Genomic DNA, 13,123 nt, shown 5'->3' with positions numbered 1-13,123 from the left:
AATCACCATTTTTCTGAAGCGTTGCCTGGAGTGTCTCACCTGTAGACTCCAGCTAGTTTTCCCCATTAAACATTTTACAATCATATTGTAAAAGCTCCATTTACATTTAAAATCCCCTTTTGTGGTTTCTATGCCTAACATATACATGCACCATGACCTGATAAAAGTTTTACCTGCAGAAGAGCTGTGAGAGCATCCACACTCAGGAGAGGAAGCTGTGGGTGTGCCCAGTGGAGCTTCAGCAGCAACACAGGGACAAACCAAAAATGCCTGGCTGGATCTAAAGGAAAATTCTACCAAATTTGTTAAGTACTCTAGATCCAGAGTTATCAGAATTTTGCTTTTTCGAAGTTTAACAATGTTTTCAAGCATTGGGAAAAGGAATTCCATCCTCACTGCAGTTAAACTCAGGGAATAATACAAACCTACAGGAGCACTTTGGCAGTTTTCCTCCAAACCCAGCTCTGAAATAAGTTGCTTTTTCTTGCCATCCCAGGCCTTGTTTTCCTCTGACTGGTGACAATCTGTGTCTGTTAGGCTGCACAACCACACACGTGGCTGCCAGCCTGCTTTGAAAGAGGATAACAAGGCAGCGTGATCCCATTAGCTCTGATTTTTGTTGGTATTTGTTCCATTTAATCACAACAGGTTTGTTGTGTCACTGTGGTGTAAAGGATGTGTTGTCACATAAAAGCACAGCTCTGAAACACCAGGTGGGGCTGGGTTTTGAAATGGAGCTGTTAAGTCAGGCCCTTTCCTTAACTTCATGGAGCAAACAGGTTAGTTTTAGAAATACTTGCAGCTTTACCATGAGAAACATGGCTTGCTCAACACCGTATTAATTACTGGTACTGTAAACATTTTTTTAACAGCATTAGTGATCTCTGGGATTTTCAGAAAAATAAGGAAACTACCCTTAACTGTTGCTTCACCACTGCCTCGTTTTCCTCCAATGGGAAATTCCAAGGCAGCACTACCCAGTGTCCCAGACTGGGGCAGGACTTGTGCTGTTTTATTTTCACTGAAGCATATGAAGTCCAACACATCCTGTCTTGCAGCCAGTTACACACACTGTTCACATCCTTTTGCTACCTCTGATCAGCAAAATGAAACAACCAGTGAGGCAGACACAGCACAAGTAGCTGTTACTCCACTGCTGCTGCTTCTCCTCTCCCTGGGCCAGGAACAGCTGCTCAAGCACACTGGAAAAAAACAAGTGATACCCAAAAAGCTGTCGACAAAATTAATTTCCCCTTCTGCAATTCTTATTTAGATATAGGTAGCAAAATTTGGTACCATTTGACTGTAATGCATTGTTTTGTGCTTTATCAAGTCCCTAAATTCTCTCAGAGGTTTTCCAGCAAAAACAATGCTGATGTAATAAAAAAAAATTAAAAATTATCAGATCAAACAATTTAGTGGGCACACTTCAGCCTCAACTACTAGACTTGTTCAAGCACAAAGTTCAGTATCAGTCTAGAGGCATCCCTGGTTTATGATACTGAACAAATACGGCATTATTTATTCCAAAGTTCACCAGCACACTGGAACTTGAGTAATTATTCTGATTAATCACAGAGGATACTACATGGCACTGAAATTCATCTACATACAAGTTACTCCAAGTGCAGTCTCACAAATACTGTTTTCATCATGAAAACAAAATTCTCTCTTGATACTGTATGAAGAACTAGTTCATAGTTATGGATTTGTTTCAGTGAAGAACTCCCCACTTGTACTAGAGAAATACCCATTTTAAAGAAATAATCCCAGAAGTCAAATGCAAGAACTGTAAAATACACCATAAAAGGAGAAACATCTGTAGATTTTATGGGATTCAAGCACTGTCACTCTTGAAGGACATTTCAGTCCTTTTATTAAGATGTTTTAGCTCGTTGTTGGTAATTAGGTTTGTCTCCACCTCCTTATTTATCCATCTAATATAACCTATCAAATCTTTGCTGTCCTCCAGTTCAACTTGTGGTTATACCACAACCAACTAGAGTGAGGAAAATCACAGAAAAAAATATATTTACAATCTGCAAGCCTATTTTTCAATTAAAATAGCTAGACTTGTATTAAATATTTTGCCTTTGCCTTCACATAAATTTACAGGGGGAGTTGGTACTTTCAGTCACAATAAGCTCTACAACTATTTGTATCAATACGATTTAAAATTGATTAAACTGTCCTACACATGTATGGGACAAAGTTTTTTCCTACTGGGACTTTCACCAGTGCCAACTGAACAGCAGATTCCTGGCAGTGGAAGGAAAATTGCAAATCAAACAATTCCTGTGCCGTTTTCCAATTAGAATTAAGAAAAATACCAGAAAACCAACCATGCTCTGTCCAACAGGGTACAAAATCTTTATTCACCAATAAGTTAAAGTGTTCTTTTAAATAGATGTTATAGTCTTTTGTACTCTGCACTGAGCATAAAACCAAGGTTCAGTTATTCCTCAGACTCTGATCCCTCTTCATCCTGGCTGATCTGGAAGTAGCGCAGCTCGTACGTCTCCTTGTTGGACGCCACGACGCGGAGCCAGTCCCGCAGGTTGTTCTTCTTGAGGTACTTCTTGGTGAGGTATTTCAGGTACCTGAAAACCAGGAATTTCATGTTAGAAGCTTCTCACTGGACAAGCCCTGCTGCTGCCTGCACTCCACCCAAGACAATATCACGAGCAGGGTAGTACCACAGTAATTATACCCAGAAATAGAAAATTTTCACTATAGCAGGCAATAAAAGCATATTTTCACTACAGATATGTAGAAATTCATTATTCATTTGACTACACAGTAAAATGCCAGGAACCAGAAAGCATTGGTAACTGGTTCTAAACCTTGGTCCAACGTAACAGATTCTGCTGCACCTGTATCAGCAAACAAAGTGGGGATGCAGGGAAAGATTTGTACCTCTCATCAGTGCACTCAGCTCTTGTGTGTCCTAACAAACTGATCAGTTTAAGACTTCATTTGGCTTAAAGGGTTTGTTTGCAACAACCCAAATCATGCACACATTCATTATAATACAACCAATTAAATAATCAAACAGCCACCCGTGACATTAATTCAGTTTTATTTTAAAGGTCCATCTCCCCCTGATACTCTTCTTAGGGCCTAAATAAAGTATCTCTATTAATATGCTTAGAGTCAACATTAATTAGCAATCAAGCCTTGAGTTTTAAAAAGCGATTTTTAAATATCTGATATAATAAATCTGTTTTAATTACATGTTTCACTAATATTTACAAGTGCTATGAAGGTTAAGAGCTAACACCTCTCCAAGTATCAGAAGTGCACTAATTGGAATTCACTTTGCAGGCAGGAACTGAATATTAATGGGCGTTTATGGGACATGGTTTAGTGGTGGATTTGGCAGTGTCAGGTTTATGGCTGGACTTGATGATCATGAAGCTCTTTCCCAAGATAAATGACTCTGGTTTTATGTTCAACATCCCACAGTTCAAACCTCACAAACACAACAGGACACCCACACCAACCTTTTAGAAAACTGCTTCTCAGACGTCACAGTGATCTTGTTCTTCAGACGTTCAATGTGAACGGTATTGCCCAAGTTTCCAGTTTTCCCATTGACCTTAACCTTCTCCTTTAGGAATTGTTCCTGTTTCAACATTAAAGAAATAGAACACTAGGGAATGGCACCCTAGGTATGAACTAGGGAAGGGACCCTAGTCAGGAAGCAACATTAAAAACCACCATTTACTTATGTCCTGACAAAAAGTATTTAGAGTGCAAAAATACTTCATAGCATGTAATTATAAAAAATCACCCCCGCGCTAAAACAGAAATTAATTTAGAACAGTTCTATTCATGGACGGGTATGAAGCATGCTATAAAACAATTTTTTTTTTTTTTTAATGACACTGTTTTAAAGTACAGCTGATGATTTATCTCATTTAGAATGTAGCTTTTCAACTGTACCTCAGTTACTGCACTAAGGCTTTTATTATACTATGCGTCACAAGTATGAGCAAATCCACGACTTACAAAATTCCCGGAATCAAAGATTCCATCTTCCACAGGATGGGTCAAGTCAAGGCAAAACTTCCAGGTTGACTTTTTGGATTTTCGATCCTTTTGCTGGAACACCAAAGAATTCCTCACCATTAACAAACCGCGCCATAAAAAACTTTAACCCGACCCAAGGTGGGGGACACACAGGGCAGCGGGAGCGCCACCTCCCGGCCAGCGCGGCTCACTGCAGCCGGCTCAGCACGGCCCGACACGGCCGCGTCCCACACGAAGCGCTCTCGGGAAAGCCCCGCTCGCAGCGGGCCGGCCGCCGGCTGCTCACCCGGCCCACGGCTCCTCACCCGGCCCACGGCTCCCCCGGCCCGCCCCGCCGCCTCCCTCCCGCTCTCACCGGCGCCATGGCTCCCACAGAAAGGAAGTGCGGCCGGCCACGCCGCGCTTTTATAGCAGCGGTGGTGACGTCACCGCGCCGACGCGCGGGGCACGCCGGGAGGCGCCGGCGCTCCCGGGAAGATGGCGGCCCCGGGAAGGGAATCCCGTGTGGAATTTCCCGGCGTTGTTCCCGCGGGAGGGGAAGCGGCCGCACGCCTTCCTCTTCATCTTCCTCTTCCCCCCGGCACGAACCGCAACCGCCCGTCCCCCCCCCCCATCCCCCCCCGCAAGTGGCTGCGAAGCCCCCTTGGCAGCCCCACCGCGCTCCCGTAACTGTAACCAGTACAATCTCCCCACAGCACTGACACCTTTATTGTTTCTGGAGCAAAACACACACACACGTACAAATCTTTCCCCTGATCGTTTCCACGGTGTTGAGAACAGTAACAGAGCTTCCCAAACAGACACCGGAGCTGCTGCGGCGCCCGGCTCACAGGGTGGGTTCCTAAAAGCCGTGGAGGCCGTGGCGCTCCGGGAGCCGCAGCAGCCGGGTTCTCTTACAACACACAGCACAGGACAAAAGGGGTTCTGCGATACAGCAAAGCACAGCAAACATTTCCTCGGAGTTCAACAAACCAAGTCACTCCCGGATGCCAAACACTGCAGGGCCACAGTGCAGGTGCTGGAGAGCCTCCGACCACCTTGTGCTGAGCTGCCGATCGCTCCAGGATCCGCGCCTTCGGTAACATTCCCAGCAGGTACTCGAAATATCCTGAACAAGGTCTTTTATAGCCTGAAGTCTACTGTAACAAACTACATTCTAATTACTCAACCGAAAAAAAAAAAAAAATAAAATAGTGGGATTTATTGAATTTTGAATTCTTGTGAGACTGACCTGCAGTAACCATAAGAGTTAGAACTGTCAACAAACTTGACTTCTTTACAGATTATGTAAAATTATCTGTATTGTGAAACTACAGACCGTGCACCGTTTCTGGGTACACTTCGGATTAGAAAAACCTGCAAGAGAAACAATGAACTTCAGCTTAAAAAAAACAGCCCTGAGAACATGGCTCAACCAGCAAGAGCCCAGTTGAAAAACCACCATTATAAGCAAAAATTAGAAGGATCTGTTGAATTCTTAAAGTATTATTTGCCAACATTTGAGGCAGGAAACACTGCAGTCTTTCCAATTGTGTGAAGTAGTAAGAGAAACTCAATGAACAGGAGTCATAAAAAACCACGTTATTTGGAGTGGAAATACCTCTCACCACCTCCCTGTGTTCACAGGCTTTACTCTAAGCAATTGCCATCAGCTATAAGTAGTTTATGGTTTTGACACAATTTAAGTGTTAAGACAGTAATACAGAACAAATACACCGGTAAGATTTGTTTTAAAGTAAAGCTATGAAAGGAGAACTTCCCTAAGCACTTGGTTATGGATATTAAAAATACACATCTCTATGGACTACTGATCACAAAGTTTGTTGCAACGATTCTGACAGGAAACTGAAGCGTCTTACTTTGGAGAAAAAAAAAAAAGCCTCAAATACATGTTTTAATTTAGAAGCAACTTTTAACCTTACTGAAACTTGGAGATTATGCTTTAAGACATGCTTATGTACCTATGGGAAACTTCATGCATGATGCTCTGCACTTCCATGGTGCCTGAAGTGCTTCACAAAGACAACTAAGTATATAAGAACAAACCTATAATGAAGTACTTAATCATTTAAATCTTGCAGAACTGAAGGTTGCAATAGAAGGACATCTGAAAGTCCTGAGGAGGACTCTTCCAGCAAGCTGGAGGTCATGAAACCTCTATCTTTAGATTGCTGTAGTACCTGAAAACTCCAGTCAGGCCAGGACTCCACCTGTAGGATCAGGGCTTAATCCAGCCCTGGTCCCAGAGAGCTTAGTCCAAGTAACTGCTCAGATTGTGGGCCAGTGACATCGAGTACCTGTCTTCCAAAAAGGTTTTAGAGGACAGACAGGAACCTGAAAATAGACTAAAGCACTACCAGAGCAGGGACAAATTCAAGTCTTGTAGTTCTCAAGCGTATTGGAAGTATTTGTACTATGGTGATAGAACTTGCATTAGTTTGACGTAGCAACCTGTGACTTCCCATGTGACACCACACAGCTCAGCTTGCTGTCAGCATCATCAGCAATGGTTACAGACACCTCCAAAGCCAACAAAGCCTGACTTCCAGGTACCAGCTTGATGGAGAGGCAGAAGGGAGCACAGTGCGGACTAGCCCAAACTATTCCACATCCACTTCAGAGCTATTCTGGAAGCATTTCAAGCTAGAGCTTCTTTTCAAAGCAGTTTTGCCATTTCAGTCAAGGTGCTATTTTTAGAGTTCACCTGCAACACGTTTTGTGCTAGGCAAGAGCGTGTGGGCAGGTCCAGCCTCTGCTAGGTGTCCCAGGTAGCTGTGCTTTATTACCAGAGTGTATTTATTGCTGTCTTTACCTTCACTGGTACTGCTCTCCCTGGTGTGGGAACAACACATGCTTTTGCCACCTGCATTACACCTCCAAGGTTTGCTAAGCCCTACCCCAGTGTGACCAAGGGCAGCTCATGACAGTTGCCACAAGCCTTCTGGAGACTAGAGAGTAGAAACTATGAAGCTGAAAACATTTTAAGCAGTTAAGAGCAGCATGAAGTCCAACTCTGGCTGCCAAGTAGTGTGAATTGTGCGTGCTGTCCGGGGCAGCTTCTGTGTCATCCTCCATCAGCCACTGAGCATTAAGGCAAGTTCATGAAACAATTTATCAACTGTGAAGAGAGGTCTGAGCCGTGGACTAAGAAAGTTTCCCCACTCATGAAGAGTCGCCAAGTCTTAGAATTCAAGCTGAATGCCTTACACAGGAGCAGGCTAATTATCCTTCCATAACTATTGCTGTGAAGCCTTGTTAAGCTACTAAATAGTTAAGAGGCATGCATGTGTGTTGCTATGACTCAGAACTCCCCAGGACAGGAGCCAGCTTCCCTAACTAGGTAGCAAGTTATTTACTTTTATAGTGAAGCCATGGTTGTTCGGTATCGTCTGTCAAGTTTATGTCTTGAAAATACAACAGTTTTATTTTTTTTAAAAAAAGAATCACATGCATTTAGTTTAGGCTCAATGCTACAGTTTGTCCCACTTTCTGAAAAATGTGTGGTCCCTGTGCTACAAAAATATGGTCTGAACCTGAAGGTTAAAACCTAAAGCTGGAAGCACTGCAACAGATTCCCATGAGTTTGTTACCCTTTTATAGTTAAGATAAATATAATAAAGGAAAGCAATTGAACTGCATTTTTCTATTTTATTTTTCAAGTCTGACAAAGGCCTCGAGTGAAAGTCTATAGCTTTAACATCCATTCTCACCTTTGTGTCCCCTTGACCTATCTATGTCTTATCTACTCAATATTCCAATGGCCTGCCTAAACCACAGGTAGGCTTTTTTTTTTAAACCATTTTATCGTTACAATAAGCCAACAAGTTGGCAAAGAAAACAGAGGTAATACAGTTTAGTTGCACATGGCCACTGGGGCTTGGTCAAGCCAGCTGGCATTTCTGATCACTTGAGTTTCTTGGTCTAAAACTTGTGATTGGCACCTACAGTTCTGCAAGAGTCCCAATCCACAAAGTACTTAAGCTTTAAAAAAAGGAAAGGAAAAAAAAAAGCTACTTTTATTGTCAGTTCTACCTAAAGATGTCAAGAAAAATACTATTTGTGCTCTAGGTCACTTTATAATCCTAGATATCTACCAGCTTATCTAAAAGCCCCTGAATACTGTATTTTGTCTGTTCATACAGACAAACACTGTTTTGCTCAAGCAAATAAAAATATATCCACTAGTAACACCTGATTGGTTTCTTAGATCCATAGCTGAAACCCACAGGAATGTTAAAATAGTTACAATTAAGGAATTAAAATCTCAGTGATTTTGAAAACTGCCAGTTAGCCTGCAACACTAATCCAGAATCCAGCACTGCTTTTTAACAATTCAAAAAGGAAATGAGGTTGCTTGTGAAGGCCAGAGCTTTGGTGACAATAAGGACCAAATTTATAGATCTGTGGTTTGTCCAGACCTGAGCAGTTGCCCGAGCCTGGCAATCTTCTTTACTTGCAAGGCTTTATGGCTACAGCACATTCTTCATTCATTGCACTTATGACAGATATCTGGAAGAGAAGACACAGAGGTGAGTTCCAGCCCAGGCCACAGGAAGTGCTCCTAAAAAGTTACAAACTTTCTCATTTTAATATCTATCCCAGCTCTTTTGAGTGCTCCAATGCACACATCCTCTTACATCTCAAAGACCAATCCCCACCCCTCAAACACACTCTTCAGAAAGAGACATGGGTGGTCAATATCAGAGTAAGACTTCTTCATTGTATCATCAAGTGGGATTAACCATAACTGTTCATGCCTGCCCTCCCTACTTACCTGCACATCTTCATTGGCATTGAATTTTCCTTCTATTTCTTTGCCAAGATCCCCTTCTGGCAGCTTTAGATCCTCACGAACTTCACCACTTTCTGTCAGCAGGGAGAGATACCCATCCTGAATGCCTATCAGCTGCAAAGAGAAGTTCATTTTTAGAAGTTTAACTTCAGCACTCACCAGCAGGTAGTAGCTTAATGTAAGCAGAAGGCAGTGAACTCTACCTGCTAAAATAAGCCTTTAGTACTCTGTAACCATTAAGAACCTTATTTAAATCCATTTTTAACAAAAGTTCAGTGGGCTGAGAGTTAAGGCAACTGTAGCAAAAGGTATTCTGCTATCAAGAACCAACAGAATTCTGCTGGTTACTTCCTAATAGGTGGGACATTAGAAACCCCATCTGTGTGATTTAGGAAATGTGCTGTTTCCAGGTCAGTGGTTCAGGTTTCTTCATTGGTGAATTAGAAACAATAACTGGAATGGAGTTAAGTCAACAGCACTGCTTGTATAAAGTGCACAAAATACTCAACAGTGTAACTATACACTTCTATACCTGATCTATACAGTGAGTTAGTATCATTTACATTAAACACTAATAAATTAGGGAACATCCACCAAGCCCTAGACCACTTTTGTAATGCTGTTTTCAGCCTAACCAAAAGCCTTGGCTAAGGGGAATGGCTATTTTGATAAAGCAGGTTGGGGAATTTGGAACACATAACAGTAAATCAAAAAAAATTAGAAGCCCAGAACAATAGAGAAAGACCATCAAGGTAACACTAAGAACTTCTTGGAAGGTTTGAACCCTATAACAGGTTGGTACACTTTATTCCAACAGCATCAAGTGTCCTAAAAACACTAAAGACTGTTCAAAACATTGAACTTAGTTTTTGTCTAGCAATTGCAGCTTTCCAGATGATGTGGATGTGTCAGTTCCGGATTAGAACTATTCCCAATGCAATGAGAAGACAGCAAACAAGTTACAACTCAGCCTGAACTGTGCTTTTAAAAGCTTGCTAACCATATCACAGAAGGCATTAGAGAGAAGTTGCTCTCTTCATACATTTCATTGCAGAGCTCAGGAGCTTCAAAACTATTTGAAGTCATCTAAAGCCACTTTACCCACAAGAAGCAGAAAACACTTTGGCAAGTTATAATTGGTATCAGATACAGTTAGGACTGTTTTGGTGACTCATCTACCCCATGTAAGAGTGAAACTATAAATGACAATTTATGCTTAGACTCAAATTTAGTTATTATTAGATCTTGATTCTCCCTTTGGCTAATATTAACTTACAGCAGGGAAAACCTCTCTCCATATTCTAAAGGATGCCAGTACCACCAAGAATCCAGAAGTGGCCTTATAACAATAGCTAGAAAAATCATGGTATAAATTATGTCATGCTTAAAGACTGCTACTCTGACCTGAGGTTGTTTATACACTAAGGAGTTCTCTCTTCATCAGTGAGTTTTAACAATTCAGTAGATGCTATGAGTTCAGCTGTGTCATGTCCAGACAGGCAAGTCCCATTAATTCTGACTTTACTGAGAGGCAAATTTAGAGATCAAGAGAGTTTATGTGTGGTGCTAAGAGTATAAAACCTTATATGACTGTTAACTCACCTGGTAATCATTCCTCTTGATATTTGGAACATCCATGTTATGAGTTGATGGGCAAATATCTTCATATTTTTTACCAGTGAAGATATCAATACCAACCAAATGGACCTGTAAGAGTAGAAGAATAGCTTCAGTTACTGTTGGTCCTGGAGAAGCAAGATGTTATTACCATCAGTATCGCTGGTTCTACTCTACTCCTATGAGATCACATGCAATCCCAGATCCTGCCTCAACCCTTTGCTTGTAGTATAAAAACATCCCTCACACTGAGAGGGGCCTCTCACTCCCTTCCACAGCACACTACAGAAATCCTACATGAGAACAAGACCAGCCACTGTTATCTTCCACTGCCTTCTGTAGATTTACAGCAGCAAGCTAAGAGTTCACAGTGGTTAAGAACATGTTTATTTTAAGATCTAGCTGCTCTAAGAAACAGACAGTTAAGGGGAAAATAGGTGGTCATGCACAGAGATCACAGCAGCTCCCTTTATGCCAGCTGCACTGCTTGCTGCAGCTAGAGCTTAGATGACCAGTTTAACCAGTTCTTCTCAGGTCCTTTTCCTCTCATTTCTGTATTTAAGAAATTTGGATCTATCTATTAAAACAAGCCATTAAAAAAAGGGGAAGGAGAAAGGAAAAACCTAGGAAGAGCTTGACCTACTCTAGCTTGGACAAACCCCAAATACTCCACTCCCCTACACATATTGTACAAGGTCGTGGAAACTTACATATCTCCTTACTCTGTGCTTGTAACAGATCTGTCTCTAAACTCTGATACACCCACCCCAAAGTGTGTCTGAATGAATGAATGAAGAGGGATTTCAGCCTTGCTCCAAGCTTTGGACAGCTGCATGAGCCAACTGCTTGGGCAGCAGGGCTGCAGCCAGAGACAGTGGCTAAGAACATCCCTGCTGGGACACGGGCACTCCTCTCTCAGTGCTGGAATAAGGAAGGAGCTGCGAGGCACAGGCAGCAGAACAGGGCCAAGGCAGACCCACAGAGTACCAACGAGTGTCCGCCGAGCTCTGGGTTACGTAACACAGCACGGGCACTCCTGGTCTAACACCGCAATAGTAAAAGTCTGCCGGCACGGGCAGACACAGAAGTGCTCTGGTGGGTAGTGACAGCACAACCCAACCACGCCCTAGTGATTTCATCAGCCCCCCTTCCAGAACTTACTCTACCCCCCGCTACAGAAACTGGTTTTGTCATTATGAGTGTTAAACTTTTCTTTTTTTCTTTTTTTTTTTTAAAAAAAAAAGCGTTAACGAGTAAAAGTTGGGAGAACAAACCAACCCCCCCCCGTTCTCAATCCTTCCTGCTTTACAGGACTGGAACCCCTCGAGCCAGCTCTGGAGTGATGAGACATCGCTTCGAGAAAGGCAAAGGCGGGACGCAGAGCCAAATGAAACGCTACACCCTTCCCTGTCGGCCAGCCGGGAGCCGCAGGAGCGCACACTGCGGGCTGTGCGACAGCCGGGCCGGCAGCGCTCACCTTGGCGTGGCCGTGCTTGCCAGTCTTGGAGGTGGACATTTCCACGATCTTGCAGGGACGCCCCTTGAGCACCACGAAGCCGTTCTTGCGCAGCGCCGAGCACTGCATGGGGTAGGTGGAGGAGGCGCCGGCATCGCCCGTGGTGAAGTCGAGCTCGTCGGCCATGGCGGTGAGAGGGGGAGGACTGGCGGCGGGGGGGCTGCGCGACAACGAGAGAGGATCGGCTCGGAGCCCCGGCGGCGGGAGGGGGAGAAGGGGACGGACAGGGACCCAACCATCCACCGCGGGGAGCGCGGACCGGGCCCCCCCACCCCGCACACGTGCGCGGCGGGCGGGACCCGCCACGTGCCGCGGGCCCCCGGCCTCCCGCCCCCGGGCCTGCTTCGCCCCCCTTCCTTCCCGTCCCCGCGGCCCCTGTTACCTTGCGAGGAGGATCGGGGGGTGCCGGGGGTCGCGGCGGTCCCGGGGGAACGGGGCGGGAGCGGCGGGTGCGGCGCACTCGCGCCCGACACCACTGCGGCGGCCGGCGGGAAGGGGCGGCGCGGGCAGCGCGCGCACGGCCCGGCCCCGCCCCTCACTTCCGCCTCCGCTCATTGGCCCGCGGCCATTCCGTGGGGGGCGTGGCCTTTCAGCCCCTCCCCCGAACCACGTGCCGGCGGCGCTCCCCGTGCCCGCCCACTCGCGCGCGCTGGCCACGCCCCCTCCCGGCGCCCGCGGGAGGCGCGCGAGCTCAGGGCGCTGCGGAGGCGGCGCTCCTCAGCCGCCAGGCGGCGCCGCGCACCGCCTCCTCCCCACAGCCCACACGCCCCGCCGCCATCTTGGGTGGCTGAGGCGGCAGCGGGTGCCCGGGAGCTGCTTGGCTATGGCGGAGGGAGTTAGAGGAACATGGGGGGGAATGTGTGTCCCAAAATTCCCCAGAGGCCGGTGAGCCGTGTATGACTGTACACACAAAGCTCCTTTGTCTGCCTCGTGTGCCCCCTCTCGGGGTAATCAGAAACGAGCATTTTGGAAGCATTATAATCAGCCTGAAGGGACGGAGATGACTGAGATCCTTACCGAGGGCTTCTATTTGATATTCCATTAATAGTGGAATAATTAGTACTGAGTAGCGTGGCGAGTTCTGGGGTCCCCAACATAGGAAAGAGATGGATCTGTTGGAGCAGATCCAGGGGAGGACCATGAAGATGATCCTCTGTAAAGAAAAT

The 13,123-nt window shown here is 45.0% G+C and overlaps 2 protein-coding genes across 4 annotated transcripts; both read right to left on the bottom strand.

Moving 5' to 3' along the window:
• Positions 1-2,346: 2,346 nt before the first annotated feature.
• On the bottom strand, positions 2,347-4,442 carry RPL22L1 (ribosomal protein L22 like 1). Its single transcript, XM_058843885.1, has 4 exons — positions 4,388-4,442; positions 4,012-4,104; positions 3,504-3,625; positions 2,347-2,600 (listed from the first exon to the last, which is right to left on the bottom strand). The coding sequence occupies exons 1-4, from the start codon at positions 4,394-4,396 to the stop codon at positions 2,456-2,458; spliced, it is 369 nt and encodes a 122-aa protein (XP_058699868.1). The 5' UTR covers positions 4,397-4,442; the 3' UTR covers positions 2,347-2,455.
• Positions 4,443-4,704: 262 nt separating this feature from the next.
• On the bottom strand, positions 4,705-12,487 carry EIF5A2 (eukaryotic translation initiation factor 5A2). Of its 3 annotated transcripts, none has more exons than XM_058843882.1 (6): positions 12,340-12,487; positions 11,919-12,117; positions 10,427-10,531; positions 8,807-8,938; positions 8,451-8,541; positions 4,705-5,188 (listed from the first exon to the last, which is right to left on the bottom strand). In XM_058843882.1, exons 2-5 carry the CDS (start codon positions 12,081-12,083, stop codon positions 8,482-8,484), a joined length of 462 nt encoding a protein of 153 aa, XP_058699865.1. In that variant the 5' UTR covers positions 12,084-12,117; positions 12,340-12,487; the 3' UTR covers positions 4,705-5,188; positions 8,451-8,481. The 3 variants fall into 3 exon arrangements, with proteins under 3 accessions (XP_058699865.1, XP_058699867.1, XP_058699866.1); XM_058843884.1 differs by lacking the exon at positions 4,705-5,188 and adding an exon at positions 5,195-5,388; XM_058843883.1 differs by lacking the exon at positions 4,705-5,188 and having other exon boundaries at positions 7,661-8,541.
• Positions 12,488-13,123: the final 636 nt, after the last annotated feature.

The sequence above is a fragment of the Poecile atricapillus genome, chromosome 8, assembly GCF_030490865.1.
Source record: "Poecile atricapillus isolate bPoeAtr1 chromosome 8, bPoeAtr1.hap1, whole genome shotgun sequence".
Classification (NCBI taxonomy): Eukaryota; Metazoa; Chordata; class Aves; order Passeriformes; family Paridae; genus Poecile; species Poecile atricapillus.
The sequence above is the reverse complement of the archived record's forward strand: the minus strand, read 5'-3'. Positions and strand labels throughout refer to the sequence as shown.